Source organism: Zingiber officinale, chromosome 11A, assembly GCF_018446385.1.
Source record: "Zingiber officinale cultivar Zhangliang chromosome 11A, Zo_v1.1, whole genome shotgun sequence".
NCBI classification, from domain to species: Eukaryota; Viridiplantae; Streptophyta; class Magnoliopsida; order Zingiberales; family Zingiberaceae; genus Zingiber; species Zingiber officinale.
This window is the reverse complement of record NC_056006.1, coordinates 91,071,737-91,091,422: the sequence shown is the minus strand read 5'-3', so window position 1 is coordinate 91,091,422 and position 19,686 is coordinate 91,071,737. Positions and strand designations below refer to the sequence as shown.

At 36.2% G+C, this 19,686-nt stretch overlaps 1 protein-coding gene across 3 annotated transcripts; it reads left to right on the top strand.

Moving 5' to 3' along the window:
* The first annotated feature begins 3,119 nt into the window (after window positions 1-3,119).
* LOC122031673 (pentatricopeptide repeat-containing protein At1g76280-like) lies at window positions 3,120-15,534 on the top strand. Of its 3 annotated transcripts, none has more exons than XM_042590769.1 (15): window positions 3,120-3,343; window positions 3,441-3,630; window positions 3,742-3,802; window positions 3,872-3,929; window positions 5,147-5,290; window positions 6,041-6,148; window positions 7,161-7,343; window positions 8,384-9,097; window positions 10,326-10,421; window positions 10,528-10,707; window positions 12,527-12,754; window positions 13,884-14,027; window positions 14,123-14,311; window positions 14,734-14,853; window positions 14,941-15,534. In XM_042590769.1, exons 4-15 carry the CDS (start codon window positions 3,909-3,911, stop codon window positions 15,331-15,333), a joined length of 2,520 nt encoding a protein of 839 aa, XP_042446703.1. In that variant the 5' UTR covers window positions 3,120-3,343; window positions 3,441-3,630; window positions 3,742-3,802; window positions 3,872-3,908; the 3' UTR covers window positions 15,334-15,534. The 3 variants fall into 3 exon arrangements, with proteins under 3 accessions (XP_042446703.1, XP_042446700.1, XP_042446704.1); XM_042590766.1 differs by having other exon boundaries at window positions 5,097-5,290; XM_042590770.1 differs by lacking the exons at window positions 3,441-3,630; window positions 3,742-3,802.
* Window positions 15,535-19,686: the final 4,152 nt, after the last annotated feature.

Here is a 19,686-nt window from a genome sequence, read left to right as displayed (position 1 = left end):
GGTGGTCGTCAAGGTGACAAATTTCACCTTTTGTATAATAAGGGTGATGCACACTCTTGTGTATCACGCCCATTGAATACAATGTCTTCTGTCCTAGGTGACCTAGACTCAGCTAGCTGTACTAGAGAGAGGTCTACACCTCAGCTTAAACATGTGAAAAAGGTGATCTCGAAAGGCAAATGACAACTCAATATAGTACAATAAGTTAGACTACACCTCCTTCAATTAGATTTGAAGGGAAGACTTGTGATGTAACAAAATTCAGCCTCCACGCGTCCCATGGAGTCAAAAGTCGTGCTAATCTATCAATTAAAGTCAAGATGGGTCACACATGACCCGAAGGGAATTTGACTTTGCTCAGATGAGACTCGGGTCTGATTGAACCGACTCAATAAGCTCATCCCAAAGATTCAAGTTTGGTTAAGTACAAGTAAGCTATAGGGGCTCCTATCTCAGCTCCCGATCCTGACACCCGTCGGGGTCTTAGTCATCGACATGGCTCCTGTCTCGGCTTCAGATCCAAACCTCCTCCGTGTCTCAAGCCTTAATCTCCAACATCCACTCTGGCTCAATTTCAGATTCTGGCACCACCTACCTGCTCGGTCTCAATCATCGACATCGTTCTTGTTTTGGCTTCAGATCCAGATATCCTCCATGTCTCAGGCCCTTATCGTCGACATCCACTTTGGCACAGTCTCATATCCCGACACCACCTACATGACTCGGTCTCAGTTGCCAACATCGCTTATGTCTCAGCTTCAGTCACTGGCATCCACTCCGACTCAGTTTCAGATTCTAGCACCATCTATGTTCGCCCCTAGTCGCCGACACCACTTCCAGTACAGTCTTAGATCTTGGCATCTCATCTCAGCCTCAGTCACCAACTTCGTCTACTCTCATGGTCACTCAACACAAACTTTAATTCCTTGTTCCTTCATTATTAGATCAAGCTTACACTCTACGTGGCCTATTAAAGGCATGAGAGTGACATGTTGTTAAGGAGGCCGCTTAACCACCCAATCATTGAAAATCATTTCTATGCAAATACTACAGAACATGTGTCATTGGATGAATGGAGAAGCAATTATAAGATTATTAGACTTGGTCTCCTTGATATTGTTGGATCGAAAAGAATTTAGATATCTTCACAATTACATGATATTGTCCACTTTGGGCCTAAGCCCTCATGGTTTTGCTCTTAGGCTCTACCCAAAAGGTCTCATGCTAATGAAAATATCTTTTCTCTTTATAAACGGCTTCCCATGTCCGATCCTCGACCCACCAAGTCTTCCTGCCCCTCGGTCCACCCGACATACTATGACTTCCTTGCCTAGCCGCAACTAGGACTTCCTGCCTGGTGTCTGGTCCTCTTGATCCGAACATAGGAGCCCCCACTTTCTTTGTTCGAGGTCAATATTGTACCCACATGGCTCAATCAGACCATAACTCTTGTGCACAGTCGGCGGTTAAACCTTCTGGCAGTCCGGGCTCTGATACCAATTGTTGGATCGAAAAGAATTTAGATATCTCCACATGGTTTTGCTCTTGGGCTCTACCCAAAAGGTCTCATGTCAATGGAGATATCTTTTCTCTTTATAAACCTATGATCTTTCCCATGTGTTTTCAATGTGGGACTATGCTTGCAACCTTGCAACCCCAACAATTCCCCCCTCAAACAAAGGACCACGGACTTCCCATGTCCGATCCTCGACCCACCAGGTCTTCCTGCCCTTCGGTCCACCCGACCTACTAGGACTTCCTTGCCTAGCCGCAACTAGGACTTCCTGCCTGGTATCTGGTCCTCTTGATCCGAACATAGGAGCCCCCACTTTCTTTGTTCGAGGTCAATATTGTACCCACATGGCTCAATCAGATCATATCTCTTGTGCACAGTCAGCGGTTAAACCTTCTGGCAGTCCAGACTCTGATACCAATTGTTGGATCAAAAAGAATTTAGATATCTCCACAATTACATGATATTGTCCACTTTGGGCCTAAGCCCTCATGGTTTTGCTCTTGGGTTCTACCCAAAAGGCCTCATGCCAATGGAGATATCTTTTCTCTTTATAAACCTATGATCTTTCCCATGTATTTTCAATGTGGGACTATGTTTGCAACCTTGCAACCCCAACAGATACCTCCCTCTCCAAACATGTCATCGCTTAGTGAATGACGAGACAACTAACGACTATCAGATCTAATCCCCTTTACTAGCTCATACGAGGAAGATGGAGGAGCATGCTCTGCAGTAGCTGAAACCCTAGACATGGTAAGTGCGATCCCTAATTTTGAACTCTCTACAACTCCACCAAGTTTTCTTCTTTTTCTTCTTCTCCATCTCTTCTTCTTGCATACTACCTTCAGCAAACTCTAACTTGAGTATCAGAGTGGCCTACCAGAACTCCCGGGTGCCAGTCTAACTCTCTGTTGAAGTGCATTTTAGGGCTTCTTCATCATCCACACTAATAATCTCGAGGGAATGCATGAGGTGGACTAAATGAGCCTCCATTAGTACTTTTCGATCTATCCTAATGGTTAGTGAAAATTTTTTATAGAATTAAATCGGCCAACCTTAGAATTAATGAGTTCGAATAATTGAATACTTGTACCACTAAAATAATAATACATCCAAAAAGTAATTAGTTTAGGGATGATAATTTTACCAGAACTCGATGAAGGATCTGACATCCGACCCGAATGGAGGAGGGTATGGAGGGACTATCAATACCCGATACCCGACTTGAATACCCGATTAAATAATATATATACATATATTAAAGAAAATTTTCTTTTTCCAAAATCAACTTACTATTTTTTTTGTTGATATTAGGAAGAGACTATATAGATATTTAATCTATTTTTTAATTATATATATATATATATATATATATTTTAATAGGTTGTTAATTTTAATATATTTTTGTTAAATGATAATAGTTGGATAGAGAGAAGAAAAATTATAACTATAGAAGATATCATTATTTAATGGATATAAGTATATCCATATCGTATATCCGATGAGTATGAGTACGAAGGATATAGAATTCGATCCGAACCCGACCCATTGTCATCCCTAAATTAGTTATTTAAAAAGCCGGTTTATTTTTATTGGAGGCATAATGAAATAAACCGAAGCCCTTCTCCTTCTCCGACCCCCTCTTCCCTGCTGCCTGTTTCGCCCGGTCGCCGCCGCCGCCACCGCCCACGGTCCACCTGCTGGCGACGCCGTCCCGACGCCTCCATCCCTCTCGAAATCCAGTAAGCGGTGCTTCAGAAGAAGATAACAAGTGGAGGGGAGTGTTGATTCTTAATATGTCTCGGGGGCTATCCTCTTATCTCTAAGGTAAATAAGCAGCTAACTCCATGATGTCATGCGGTCGCCCCATTTTCTATCACTCACAATCACTTCTCAGTTGCTCTCTATCTTTCGGCCCTCGCAGGCACTGCCTCGCATCCGCTGCGCCCCTTCGCGTGGTTGGGGCAGTTCGTTATAGAATACTTTGCAGTTCTCGTTCTTAAAATATTTCGGGTTCTAAGAAAAAGCATATCTTGGATTCCTGAGTATCACATTTTGTTTCTTTACTATATCTCCTCGGTGATCAAAGTCCAGAAAAGCATGCATAGGTGTCGGTTAGTAGACCATTCTTTTGCTCTATGTTGTTTGGAAAAACGCCTCCAAAAAAATTTCATCTGGGATGCATTGGGCATAATACTGTATCAAATTTTATTTTTGAGTTTCAGAGCTAGAATCACTCGGCAATCACTTGCAGATTTTTCCAATTCATGTGAAGTACGGAAGAGGGTAGGCTGATTTCCCCCTATTTTTCTTCTGTGAAGTCTTATCAATGTCACTGATCAATTTCTCTAACAGGTTCGGAAGAATGGAATCGATTTAACAGAGTCATCTCATGCGTTCTCATCTTCTAATGGTATTAACTTATCATTCTGTATGATATGTTATACTGTTATAGAATGTGGTTCCAACTTGACGACTCATGTAAATATGCTTCTTTCAACAAACCACGAACAACTGAATTGTGCACATTGATGTCAGTTAAGAGAAACGAGGCACTAATCTTTGTGAAAAAAAAAGGTTTTTATTTTGTTAAATTACCATAAAAGTACTTTTGTCATTCCGTGAGGGAAAAAAACACTTCCATATGGTGCTTTGTTCAAAGCTCTATATGGATGAACTAATAGATACTGTTAATTACCTATCTAGATTTACATCGACATTCAACCTAACCCGGTGTATTTTTGCATAATTATTGTTCCAAATTACAATGTTAAATCCAAACCATGCTACCCTGACGCCGGGCAGGATAGCAATTATGCTGATGAGAAAGCGGAATTGAGGAGAAGGCAAGAAGAGAAATCACCAAGAACAAAGAGAAATCAGAAAAAAGGAAACTTTATTATCAATAGAGGAGGATCTCTCAAACATCTAAACAGGTGTTTATATGAACTCTAGATCCTAACACTCAAAAAAAGAAATAAGTCCTAATATACATATCTTGATTCCTATCTTGTAAGGAAAGGAAAGAAACTTTACCGGAAAAGGAAACATTCATAATAGAAGGCAATTATTAAAACAAGATGCTAACATAGACAACCCATGACCCATAAATACCAAAAATACCTTAAATACCATAAAAATGAAAATTACTAAAAAAAAACTAAAAATAGTAAAAAATTCTTTGGATCCTCCAACTTGGGTGGGCCTAAACGGTTGATTTTGGACCCGAAACTTGGTGGTTACGGTTCCCCTAACAAACGTAGATCTTCGAATTCTGCACGTGTGATCGCTGACAGAACCTGATTTCGAGTTCTGAATCAAAAGTTATGTTCTCCGGAAGATTGGGTCCTCCTATGTTGGTCTGCATCATACCCCTAACTATTTGGCTTAGATACATTTATCTTATTCATAAGTTGAACTTTGTTCAAGGCTATGTTATTAGCAGTAAAGATTTCACAGATCATTTTAATTGCAATTTTCTATTTTCTCCTTCTACCCCTCACCTCTCACATGGTCACACCTTCAACTTTAATTAATTTAATATGTTTATTCAATTGTACTATAACCTGCTGTTTTGTAGATCTCAGTACCAATCTTTTGGGTGACCGTTTGGGTACTAGATTGCTGCAGCTGCAAGTTATTAATGCACTTCGGAGGGGAGATAACCAGCAAGCCTCCAAATTTCTTTTAAACCTTGGTGAAGTGAAGGACTACTTAAATCCCAATAGTTTTTCTTATATTCTGGAATATTGTGCATCCAAGGGTGATCCATTGGTAATGATTAATTTTAAAAATTCTTAATTTTAAATTCAATGTGTCTTTATTATTTGTTATAGAATCCAACTGCACCTTTAGCTATGTGTAAAACATAACTATCTCTTAATTTTGACATTTCTTCAAGGCTGCATTCACCTAGTCAGTCTCTGGATTTTAGTGGGGGTCATAGTTTCCTTTGTTTTAGGATCCTAAAGAGTGTTTATGCATAATCTAAGAATTTTCAGGAACCTTTATACCACTAATATATTCTTCTACAAGTACATTGGGATAGCCTGGAATATGTTAATAGAGATGTATAGTTTTTTTTGGGGGGGAGTAGTTTAACTGTCAGAGGATCAGGAAAGAGAGAAGGGAACTGGAAGCGTATACATACTGCTGCATGCTTAACTTAAACTGCAAACCTAAAAGCATGCTCAGCCTCAGTTTGTTTATGAGTTCAATACTGTGTAGTTTGCAATTAGGTAGAAATGCAAAAATTATCCACGGCAATGCTGAAATACTAAGTCAAAATTTTGATATACAAATCCATTAAAGACTACAGATCAAACATTCTTTTTTTTTTTTCCTTCAGGGTTAATAGTATTTGTGTATATGCATGCTAGATTGCTAGGTCAGGAAATTTGTTTGGTTCCCTATACCTTCTGCTGACAGAGCAGATATATTTTTTCTTCATTTTCTTATAAACAGTTTGCTGATAACTAGCATTATTTCCCATATTTTGTTCTTATTGGTGGTCTTATTGTTTAGTTTGCTATGGAGACATGGAATATGATGGAGGAAAAAGATATTGCCTTAAACAAGAGAAATTGTAGCTTCATACTTCAAGCTTTTAGTAAACGAGGATACATGGAGCAGGTTTGTTTTGATTGTGGTTATTCTATCACTGTTATTTACTATGGTGATAAAGAAAATTGTTTGTAAAGATATAGAATTTTTTACCCAGAAAATGTGTAATTGTTATTTAAAATATGATCTCTTTATTTTTAGCAAAAAATAATCCTCCTTTGTAAAAATATTTTAGAGTTCATAAGACGGAGGCAAATATGCTATTTTACTTTTCTTTTCATTTTCCAGTTTGTCTTTGTTATGGAAATGGATAATTGAATTTTTTTAAGCTATGCAAATGCAGTTCACAAGAAACTCTTTCCTTCAACAATTTATAGTTCATTTCTATGGCGGTTCAGATTCCAAACAATGTTACTGCCCAGATAGCTATTCCTAGGAATATATGGAAAGCTGGAAAATCTACTCCTATGATTGAAATGGGAAAAATATGGAAAGCATGTTCCTTATTATTCCCCTAGTTGATTTCATGTCTCTCACAATTTTCTTTTACTACATTTTCACAACTGCAGAATGCCAATCTAAGCCTAAATTAGAAAAACTCATATGAAGATGTATATGCTGTTGGTGGGTATCCATTTTTTTTCCCTTTTAATTGGCGTTGGCTTTCCTAGGCACCAAATGTAGGTGTTGGGTTTTTTCTGGGCACCAAATTTAGTTGAATATATCCTGAGCCACTCCCATCCATAGTAGTAATTGTTTGGTATTTGATCTGACTTTCTGGGGTTTGATTTCTTCAGTCCTCTAGCTGGTTCAACTAAATGGGTATAACAAAATGGATTTTTTTTTTTTTTGCCAGAAATGTCAGTATTTGAGGAATTGTTCTCTTTTTATTTCTATGATTATTAGAATACCACTTTAGCATTCAGGATCATCCTGAGACGGTCACATGCTTGTCTGCTGCTGTTGTCTGTCCTTTCTCACTGTATATATTCCTTTATAAACTTTATCTTGAGCATGATTCTAGAAGTCATTCATCATCTTTTACAGAAAATTTTCTTGCTCAATTATTCACTTTTCATAGGCATTTAGCTTGCTTAATTCTCTTGGGGAAAATGATCGGGTGCATTCTTCACTGCCAATGTTTAATCTTTTCTTAAGTGGATGTTGGAGTTCGAAGAGCTTCAATTATGTTAACCATTGCTTGGGGCTGATGGAAACACAACTTGTTGGCAAGTCTGAAGTAACCTACTGGGAACTTCTTAAGGTTAGAATTTGATCTGAATGGTTTTTATGAGAACATGTAATAGAGTAGCATGAATTATATCTGTGACATAATGATCTAAAATTTAGATGTTTACTTGGTTGACTTAATAATCAATCATGCAGTATGTTCAAGTGTCTGTTTAAATTCTACTTTAACAAATGAAGGATGTTTAACTGTGCTTGAAGTATCTACAGACAGTTATATGGTATATTTTGATACATCAACAGTTACTTCTTGGGCTTTTTTCCCATCCCAGGCCCTTTCTCTTCTTGCTTTCAAGCAAAGTGAAACCTTTTGTATTGTCATTTTGGTCTTTGATATTTTATCATTATTTGTCTGCTGAATTTGCATATCTTCTTGGTCTTTTGTCCATAATGACAATACTACTAATTTTCATAAATTTTCCAATTTGATGATAATACTGCTAATTTCAGTAAAATTTCCAATTTTACCATCTACTCAGCATAGAAATGGTTTCGATAGACTATAGTTTTTAACTTGTTTAGTTTGTCTGATTTTTATCATGATCTTCCCTGCATATATATATATGTTTTTTGATAGAGTCTAAAATGCTGGTTGTTGCATGAACTTCCATCAGTGTTATTCTGATTGTAATTGCCAGTGTATGAATGGATGTGATTTTCTAGACAAGCTGAGTGCTTAGATTATTTGTTTATTCTTTATTATTTGATCATGTTGACGGGTTATTATATGTGGTACTTCATATCATTTCTGTATTATGGGTGGATGGACAGTCACATGCTCATGTCTAAGTCTCTTTGTCACGCTTGGAATGATATCAACTATACCCTGTCTCATCTTGTTGGTGATGTATGCAATCAAAGGCTGCATTGCATCATTGATCTGAGTCTTCTCTGGTGGTTTTGCTGAACAACCTGTTTCAGATGTGTTTTGTCTGTTCCTCAGGCACTTATACCAATGCTTTATAGTTGAGTAAATGTTTAATTGTTGCATCTTCGTATTGGCTTCTGCTACTGGTGCTTTGGATGTTCAATTGCTAATTCTAAAAGGTTCTTTAGCTTGCAGTTTTGCAGAGAAGTCTATCTTCAGTTCATGAGATCTGGAAGGACTATGCTAGATATTACAATCCAAGTGCAATAATGTTACGGAAATTTATTTGGTCCTTCAGTAGGTTAGGTGATCTTGAATCTGCAAATGCTGCCTTAAAACATCTAGTTATGTTTGCAAGGCAAGGTAGTGCTTGCCTTTCAAAATCTGCTTCTGGACAATATCATTCATCAGGTTTAGATATCCCTATTCCTTCAAAGGACAAACTATGTGAGAAGGTTTTGTTGGACAATCCAACTTCCTTAACCCACAGCAGAAAGCCTGAGATAAGTGTAGGTTTGGAAGCTAGCCTGGAGGTATTGGATATGAGACATAACAATGACAATAGGAATCTTGAATTAGAGAAAATTTTTGATGGTCAATCACAATCTGACAAAGTTGATGCACTTGTATCAGGAACCCTAATAGATCAATTAATAAGCAAGTCAGGGAAAAGTAAATTCATTTCAGAGGCACATGAAATCATTGATGATGCTGTTCTAAACAACCTAAGTTTCAAAGACAAGCAAGAAGCTTTTTGTGATCCCAGAACTGAAAACATGAAACAGATATCGAAAAGGTTCTCCCATCCACTTATGAACTTGTTGAGATGGTCTTTTAATGACATCATACATGCCTGTGCAGAATTGAATAATTACCAGTTGGCTGAGCAGCTATTTTTGCAGGTACAGCCATCTGTCATATTTATACTTTTGTTATATTTTAATTTCTTGGCTGTGAAAGTATTTGTTGTTTTTGCTTCTTTGGATGTGATTTTTTTGCTGCTATGTATTCATCTACCTTTATAGATTGCTTTGGTTCTAAATGTCAAAAAAATTTCTACTTGAGGCATATGTTTCTAATATAGACCATTTGGTACAAATTAAAAGTCATTGATAATGTATATATTACCTCCTAGTCTAAGATGGTTTAAGTCTTTTTAGTGAACTTATATTTACAGCCTCTGCAGTTGGTATCAATCAAGATCCGCAACCATGATTCTGATAAATATGATAATTTGTTAATAATGCAGTAAGATTACCTTGATAACCAGTCTGATGTATTTCCAGTAGAGGACTAAAATTGTGAGTTTATGTTAAATAGAAGGTATGACAGTGCACACAGAATCTTTGCAGACTGTTTAGCTGGGTAGCAATATCGAATGAAGAGTTGAAGTACAGGGAAGAGAGCCTCTCCCTCCTTTTACTTGAGAGAAATTGGCAAGAGAAAGAAACAGATGAACTAATAATGTTACCCTATTTGAGCTGACATGTTAGGCGCCAAATACAGTCTGTTTCATTGATAGGATATTTTATTAAACATTTTCAGATTTCTGCCAACTAAATTTTCTCCCACTTCTCCATTTTTTATAATCTGTACTTTGCCCTTAAACACAAATGATCTAGTTATAACTCAATTTTCTTTATTAAACTGAAGATCTTCCTTTCAACAAATTCTAATCTTAAAGTAACCACAATATTAGAAGCAATGGTTGAATGAGGTGATTTATTGGAGCCATTGGTGTGAGTAAAACTGCATGCTGACTTAATGAAACTTCATACAAAACCATGATATATATTTAACTACTTGCTTAACATATTGCTTTGAGCATTGCTAGAAAATTCTTAAGAGATGTTTTGTATTTGGCCATTATAAGTTATGTTTATTGTTATTACTATTTGAATGTGCAAATTGTAGTGTTTCTTGTTCTTTGGTTCAAATTCAGAATATTTCATGCATTGTAGAATAACTTAAATTTGAGTTTCAGATGCTTTGGAAGTCACAAATTTCATCTTAGTGTCTCATTTCTTGTATTACTGATATTCACGTATTTTAGAAATTTTTGGTTCACCTACACGTCTATTGTTTTTCTTTCTAAAATTCAGCATTAATTGAGTTTATATTTTTCTGTAGATGCTTGACATCGGGTTGAAACCTTCTAAACATACATATGATGGCTTTGTTAAATCTGCCATTGCAGGAAAGGGAGTTGAATATGGCATGAAAGTGGTATCTACCATACTGTCATTTATTTTCAGACTCAGACATTGTTTGGGTCCTTTGTAAGTTGTTTCAACGTTTATTTAACTTGCTATTTCTATGCATTATTTTCCAGCTCAAGATGATGGAGGAAATGAACATCGAACCATATAATGATACTTTTGCAGTTCTCTCAATTGGTTATAGCCGAAATTTTGAACTGGATTTGGCTGAGTTCTTTGCAGATAAGATATCTGTTTGCCTACCCAAGTACATGTATACCTACAATTCTTTGTTTGCTGCCTGTGGTATCATGGTAACCAGGTTCTTCCTGAAAATGTTAATATTCAATGCATTTTATTTTCTAATTATTTCCTATGTTTCCTTTTCTTTTTCTTTATATCTAACTAAGCCTCTTGTATCCTTTACCTCAATAAGTAGTATACGGTTAAAATATTTATATCATACTAATGCATATTTGATTGTTTTTCATTTTAGAGACAACCCTGATATGGTTACTGAAAATCTAGTTAGTATTGAAGTTATTCCTCTTTTACCTTTTTACTTCCATCCATTAACTGTGGTACTCCACATATGCCCCAAGTTTTATCATATCTTCATAACCATGATTATTTCTTTCTTTTCCACTTGTTACTGCAAGTTTTAAAAAAATTTGTTATGCCATCAGTAAATGCACATTTCTTGAATACACTTTCTTCCAAGTTGTGCTCTTCAAGTAATTGGCGTTTCTATTTTTGTACATGTTCTCAATATTGTATGTGGGTTTATCATCAATGGTTAATACCATGCTATATAGTAATAGAATGAGATACTTCTGTTAATGACTGGTTATGCTAGTCCCAATCATTGAATTGTTGGGAATTTCAAATTGTTTACAGATGCTGGTCCAGTAGCTACTTGATTCAATACATCTTTGAGAATTAAGATCTAAATGGACAGAGGAGTTACACCAATTGCTAGAATAATAATGACATACCCAGTTGTTCTAACTATAGAGGAATTAAGTCAGGCGAATCTCACTATTAAACTTTGGGAAAGGCTAATTGAACGAAGACAATAGGTGAAGTGATTATATTGAATAATCAAACTTGTTCTAATTTTGGATGGATAGCAGTTGATGATAGTTATTCAATAAGATATTTGAGTTAGAGAGGTCTCGGAAATAGTTTGGTTTATTGCTTACAGAGAGTTGAGAAGGTAACTAGATAATATTGTGGTATCTTTGGAAAATAAACGAGCATCAAATGTGATAGAAACATATCATGTTTTTGTCATGGGGTGTGCATTTAATGAATTTCCTTAGACTTAACACTAAATATATGAAATATAAATTCGATGGCACAAAGAAATTTAGTGGAATAGTAAGTTGGATGGACACCCTCAGATCTAACACTAATGAGAAATTAGTGAAGGGGTTATTCATATGATAAAGAGTGGATGATTGGAATCGATGCTGAAGTTCTGTTTGATGTTATGTGCCCTTCAGGTTGTTGGACAATGTTCCACTATCTGTTTCAACATTTAGCAGTAAGTTTGTGCAGTATTGATGGAAAATATTTAGATTGATGTATGAGATGAATTAAAATTAATATTATTCCCAGGAAATTAGATGTAACTTGCATTGATGATAAAGGAGAGAAATCAAGTTTTGTGGTATTGATAGGTTGAAGATAATAATGAAACAATTAGAGTTGAAGGTGTGAATAGAATCATAACAAAGTACACAATTTTTTTTTGAAGAGGTTCAAATGGTATGGATTTTACTAACAATATTACTTCTCATAGGCAACAATAGGATAATATTCGTGTATTTGACCTCAAATTGTTGAGACATATTGCCTGTATTTGTTATCTAACCAACTTGTTTACTACACTACTGAAATGACAGATAAACTAGCTCCGACAAGGATTACTTGACAGCGCTTTATAATAGTTTGATTCATTTGTTCAGAGTTCTGCTCATGTTAGATCCTTTTCTATTCAATATGTTTCATTAGTGAATGCTACACTAGGTTAGATCAACACTCCAACAATGCAACTGCCTGCCTGGTGTGTTGAAGAAGGCTTCAACTTGGTTATTATCCAAATTCTTTATTTACATTCTTCCCATGTAGGGTGAACCAGAACGCGCAGTTCGTCTTCTTGTGAAGCTCAAGAAACTGAACATGAAGTTAAATATTTCAACCTATGCACATATGTTCTCATTGTTTGGTACTGTCAATGCCCCTTATGAGCAGGGAAATATTCTTTCCCGTCTTGATGTTTCCAAAAGAATAAGTGCTATTGAGATGGATATGGCAAATAATGGAATCCGACACAGTTATACATCCTTGAAGAATTTGGTACTTTGTTTTCTTTTCCTGCCTACTGCTCCTTCATAACACAAACCAGATTTGCATCTTGATATACCATTATATTACATGATTCTGATTGGACTGCTAAGTTACATCAAGATAGTATTACAAATGTTTAAAACATAGTGGACAGATCTGTAGTCAAAAAGATAATTGATAATTTTGTATCATGATTGTAATTCCAATGAACACGATCATGAAGGCGCCTGCTATCAATTGGTAAGAAACCTTGGAAGCTGTTTCCAAGGTGTTAAGTTCAATACCAATCTTTGCCTAAATAAGGCTTGATTCCATATGCATGATATATTCCAAAAAAAAACAAATGAACAATCTTGTCCAGGCTTCCTTGTGTATATTATATTTAAAAAAAAAAAAAAAATCATTATATACTGAGATAGAAGAATTGTTCTGTGCAAATAGATATGTACCTGTGGGGTGAATGATGTACAGACATTACTAAAAAGTATTTAATTTGTAGTTCTTGTGCAAATCTTCATTGAATATTTTTTTTAAAAAAATAACTACGATAAAATCTGATTGTTATTTTCTCAAAAGAACCTTTTGTGTTGTGGTAATTTGGAATGTTGCAGGTTCCATAATGGCCTGATGTAGATCCTGGTACCCTCATTTTTTATTTTCTTTTTAATGGTTTTCTTTTTCTTCTTTAACAAACAGGCATTTGCATTCCTTCATATCCTGGAAAAACAATTTTTGATGGGCAGTCCTATTTTCCTCATAATGTAGGCAGTCTAGAGAATATGTTTTTAGAATGTTGGGAAAGAAATATGAATGATAAGTGAATTATAATATTTTCTTTGACTATTTGCCCTTGCCAAATAAAAATTCCGATTTCTTTTCTTTTTGAAAAGGAATTTAAACCTTTATAACCTTGAAAATGTCACCCTTCTGGCTTCTGTCATTGTATTGGAAATTGTAGGCAATTTAGCTTTTCATTCCTCCAGCTATGTATTTTAGTACAATCTGGTTTGGCATTTTTAGTACTGAAACCTTGTTTGATTGCTGTATTATTAGTTGCAGAGGTCTTAACTTTTTGTATGTATAGTTTGTTTGAGTAGATTTGGGTGGTTGACCACCTTGGATAACTTTTATTCTGCAGATTAAAGCTTTAGGAGCTGAAGGCATGATAGAAGAAATGCTGCAGTATCTAAATGTTGCCGAGAACATGCTATGGCAGGCAGATGGTCACCAGAAAACTGATATGTATAATGTTGTACTGCATGCACTTGTACAAGCAAAGGAGGTATCTGGGATGATAGCGTACAATCCTATTTTCATCCACTCTTTCTGAATGTACTTTTCCTTACATAAATATGCATAAATATCCTATTCTCTCAGTTTCACAAGGCAATTGAAGTCTTCAGAGGTATGAGATTATGCAGTTTTCCTGCTAATGTTGGAACATACAACATGATGATAGAATGCTGCAGCGTTCTTAATAGTTTCAAGTCTGCTTGTGCAATTCTTTCCTTGATGATACGCGATGGTTTCTGCCCACAGATTTTGACTTTTACTGCCTTGATTAAGGTATGATCTTGTATTTTTATATATTTATTTTTGTTTTGAGAGATGAATAAATTGCGCTGAACACTCAACATTTGTATTGCCAAAACTAACCAATAGCTTTGTTAATTGACATCTCACGATTATGTTGTATTTAAGGGAAAATATAAATTTCGATAGTTCACCAACTCCCATGTGATAACTTCATGCATCCTGAAGAAGGAAACCCATTGGTTCCTAGTCTTCATATGTTTTACTGTTTTATTATTGTTCCATGTAGGCATCACATTGATTACTGAAGTTTCTATTGAGACCCTATCATTGCTTTGCAAATACTACCTGAAAGTTGATTTGGAAGAACTTTAATCATCAGAACTATAAAAGAAAAGCTTTAGGAAGATAAGAACATTTTCCCTAATCTAATTTTGTATGGGGAATCTTAACAGGTTCTTCTAGCAAATGAAGATTTTGAAGGAGCTTTTAGTGTTTTGGATCAATCAAGGTCCGAAGGCATTCAGCCTGATATCCAGTTTTTTAACACAATCCTTCGGCAAGCATTTATAAAGGTATTTTGATGTCAGTCAAATATCTCCACTTTCCCCTCACATTTCAAACACTCAGCTGATGAGTCAAAATATGGTTGTTTTTTTCAGGGTAGAATTGATGTGATAGAAATTATAATCGAGACCATGCATAGAGATAAAATAAGTCCTGATCCATCTTCTCTATGGTACACATTCACTGCATATGTAGAGAATGAATTCCACAGCACGGCTATGGAGGCACTCCAAGTGCTGAGCATGCGGATGATCTCTGAAGATTCTGAGATTCTTCAAGAGAAAAGAGATACTTTTGGGCAATTAATACTTAGTGAAGACTCAGATGTAGAGCTACAGATTGTTCAAACAACTTTTGAAAAATCACAAGAATTTCTTGCAACTGCTCTAATAAACTTGAGGTGGTGTGCTATCATGGGTTCTTCCATATCATGGAATCCAGAGGAAAGTCCATGGGCGAAAAGGCTCGCCAATTTAGTTTCTTCTTGAATGTAATTTTTGTATGTTTTCCCCCTCGTCTAAGGAAATAGATAGGGCATTTTCAATTTAGAAGTTGTTATATAAATAAAATAAATGTTAATTGGTGAAAGTGCATAACCAAGTTTGTAAAAGTGTAGACAAAGATCACAAGTTGTAACAACTTCACGAGAAGACTTCAGTAATGAGTGTTCAGCTTGTACCGTTGAATAAGATTACAGAATCTAACAAAAGAGCCAGCGATCAGCAAAAGGCTCAAGGTAATCTTTGGCATCATTGTGATGCTAAAGTTCACTTTTTTGTTTCAGAAAAAAGAGTTTTGCTTTCTCTTATATGTTCAGTTTCCTCAGACAGATGGATCGGAGATGGGATGATTTGTAGAGTCGAATACTTGTCACCACGGTTCAAAATTTCGTTCTGTGTCGGGTGGAACGGGTGAAATTTATTGTTCTATTTGCACATCGAAATAGCGAAGATTTCGTTGTGTCCGTGCGCTCGTCGTCACGTGATAGCATGGGCAATGTTGCCAAACATTTCCGGTGCCGCTAGAAGCGTCGCGGAGCGTCTGAAGTGTCGTGGGCACTAGAGGTTTCGCAACGTGGCACTTCTAGCGGTGTTGAAAGCGTCATGGGATGCTTCCAACGTCGCTGGAAGTGTTGCTAGACGCCTCCGGTGCCGCCGGACGTGTTCACGGGGGGTCGGAGGCATTGCGGCCTCGCGTGCGAGTCGCGGGCGTCGGTGTCAGGTGTGAACTTACTGTGCAAAATTAATATTACTATTTAAATAATTCACACTACCACTTAATTGTGATATTTTAAAGAGGCTTTCATAACCCCTACTTAAATTATCCTAATAAAATATAAAAAATATATTTAAATTTTTTAAAAAATTAATAAATTTTATTAAATAATATTCTGAAATTATTTTTACTATTTTAAAAATTCTAACAAATCAAATTTATATTCTTATATATATTTTAATTATTTTATATTTTTTACTATTTTAATGGTTAATTGATATTCTATTTTTTTACTATTTTAAATATATATTATTTAAATTATTTAATGGCCAATTACTTCTTTTTAAAAAAAACTATATATAATTATTTTTTATAACAATATTAAGTTGTTTAATAATGGAGAACTTATATAAAATCAATATATAATTTATTTTTAAATTATACAAAATAAATATATTTATCTAATAATTATTATATATAAATAAAAAATACCGAAACTGTATCGACATGGTACGATTTGATACCAAAATTGTATTATTTCGATTTAGGATCGAAACCTTGGCATACTATACATTAGAACATGATTATCGAAAGGATGACCTGCTGAATGTTTTTTTTTAAATCAAAATTTGATCCATTCAAAAGAAAATTGAATATGAATTGAACTCCTTATCTATTTCTAGTACCTAATCTTTTGCCTCTTTCATGAAGCGGAGCAATGGTGTAGCGGATCGAATTTCGATACAAGGTTGATTTAAGAACGTTGAATTGATCGACTGTTGATAGAATGCGCTTGTGCATCCGTGGAATTTAGCCCGATGAAGAATTATATGGATAAAACAATTCTGTACCGCATGGTTTGATTGGATTTTTCTTCGTGTCATTTTCAAGAAAACAAATCATTACTGTTGAAGGAATTAAAGGTTCGTGGTTCTTTCGTAGGACATCTTCAGAGAATTCTATTCTCTTGTTCCGATTCAACTTTCCGACCAGTTTATTGAACTCTGCATGTAGTTGATTCGTATATAACAATCAAATTTTTGCAGCGGAGTCATCTGATAAATCTGTTGAAGTCATGAGGAAATTCTCAGAGCAGTATGCTCGTCGGTCAGGAACATACTTTTGTGTTGATAAAGGAGTCACTTCTGTTGTTATAAAGGTAACTTTGGATTCGCTGTTGTTATAAAGGAATGAAAGTTTTCACGAGGAGGCTGAAGACTATATCTAGTGAGGTTGAACTACACTTTGTAATCTTTTATCTTTACTTGTGTCAGCATTGCTAGTTCAAAAGGACTAAATAACTCTTTTAGCCAACAATAAAATAAGTTTGAGGTTTTGTAGATATAGTTGGAATTATGTGATGAAGAGAACACAAACTCAGAAGATGCTTCGATGTCACTCAGGCATTCTAATCACATCAAGAGCGAGAAATCTCATATACGGGAGTAAACATATTTCATCTGTTGAATGTTCAATGCTCACTAATTTTTCATTTTTCATTTACATAAGCTGCTCATATATGGTTCAAGATCCATGTAGCAAATCCTAAATAGTCTGGCGTGCTGCCTTGTTTTTTTTTTTTTGTTATAATATTTGAAAAATCCAGTTGTGGTTTGGGTTTGACAAACTGTGAGGATTGAGAATCCCTCTCTTAATGTTCATGATTGACTTATGAGAGTCACTTCTGTAACCTGTTAAAAATTGATGTTACCCAACCTTTTTGATCTCCTACTATGCATGCACTGCCAATGTGTGTGATGCCAATTTTGTTTTGCAACATTATGAGTGTGTGGTCTATGCCCATAGAATCATTCAGTTTGAATGTTTGAATTTTGTAATATCTGGTTCTCATCCACAGCTCTACTTCATTCACAAGGATGTTTGTGGACAGATGTAGGAAGTAGCGTAACATCTCCTTACCAATAAAAGTGAATCAAAACCAGTTAACAGGAATCAGCTGATGGCAATGTGAATGAACAAAATGCAATGAATGCTTGAAGCTTGTTTTCATAGACGACTTTATTTCCTTTCATAATCTATATCACAGTACTGGAACCTTAGTAATGGAACAAATTTGTGTTTATCCCATATCTGATTAATCTTTTGATGTTCACATGTTCTTGAGAAAGTTAGTTCATATACATTCTCGTAGTTACTATTAGGATATCTTAAAATATATGGTACATGCTCCCAGGACGTAGCACATACAGTGGGCACATGACATCTCTGGCATAATGACCAGGGATCGATTCTCAGAAATTAATGACGTAGGTTTACCCCACCATACACTTGACGTCTGTGTACCTGCATGTACCTCCCTCCATATGCGTAGGGTCGGCACTAGGGGGACCGTTAATGTAGCGGATCTACATTTGAATATATGGTGCATAAATCTTTTGTATGCTTCCTTATCTTTTGTATATGTTTCCTTTTTATCTTTATCTCTTTATGATGTATATAAATACACCTTGTATCATTATTCTTAAATAGTGAAAATATATTCTCTCAATACCTTTCACATGGTATCAGAGCCTCAAGCCTACGTCATAAACCCTAATCCTAGCCATGCCTAGCTGTCATCGCGTCACTGTCACTGCCGCCTACCCTCTCTCTCAAGCAGTCGCTCCTATGGATGCACCTGCGACCGTCTCGATCTCCTTCAATGTTTCTGCTCATGTGCCCTTGAATTTGGCTTCATCCAACTATCTTTCATAGTGTCTACAGTTCACGACCCTCCTCACTGGTCATGATCTGCTTGTCTTTGTTTATGGTTCTCACCCCTATCCGGACAAACTACATACTCTCAACGGTGCTTAGACTCTTAATCTTGCATATCATGTTTGGATCTATCAAAATCAACTCATACTGAATGATATTATTAGATCTCTTTCTCTATCCTTCATTTCGTTCATTGTTGCTGCTTGCACATCTCGTGATGCTTGGAACACTCTTGCTCTCACTTATGGCATGCCCTTCCTTGGTCGTATTACATAACTTCACAATTCGATCAAAGACTCTCGATCTATCACTGAATTTATACAGTTTATCAAATCCAAGGCTGATGAACTGGCGCTCATGAATGCCCCTCTTGACATTGAAGATCTCACCATCAAAGTCCTTCATAGTCTTGATGATGACTATAAGGAACTCGCAGATGTCATTCAAGCCCGGGACACTGCAATCTCGTTTGAGGAACTCCATGAGAAGCTCCTCAATTATGAAGCTCATCTTGCCACTCATTGGGATACACAAACACTCTTCCAACAACTGCTCACCCTGTTTCTCGATCTGCTGCATCCTCACGTCGACCGACTTATCCACCTACCGCGGCTCATCCACCCAACAGTGCTCATCCCATTAGTCCGTGGTCCTCCCAACCGCAGCAGCAGCCACCCTCTCCAGCGTAGGGACAGCGTGTCTCACGCCCATATCTTGGACATTGTCAATTATGTAGTTGTCAATATCATTCTGCTCAATGCTGCCCTAATTTTTTGTATCAGCTCACTCCTATCCCTGTGCCTCCCATTGGCTCGTCTCATGTTGTTTATGGACCATTTGCCTCGTCGGTCACTGCCTACACTATGACATCACCCTCTTCATCTGATTGGATCATTGACTCTGGCATC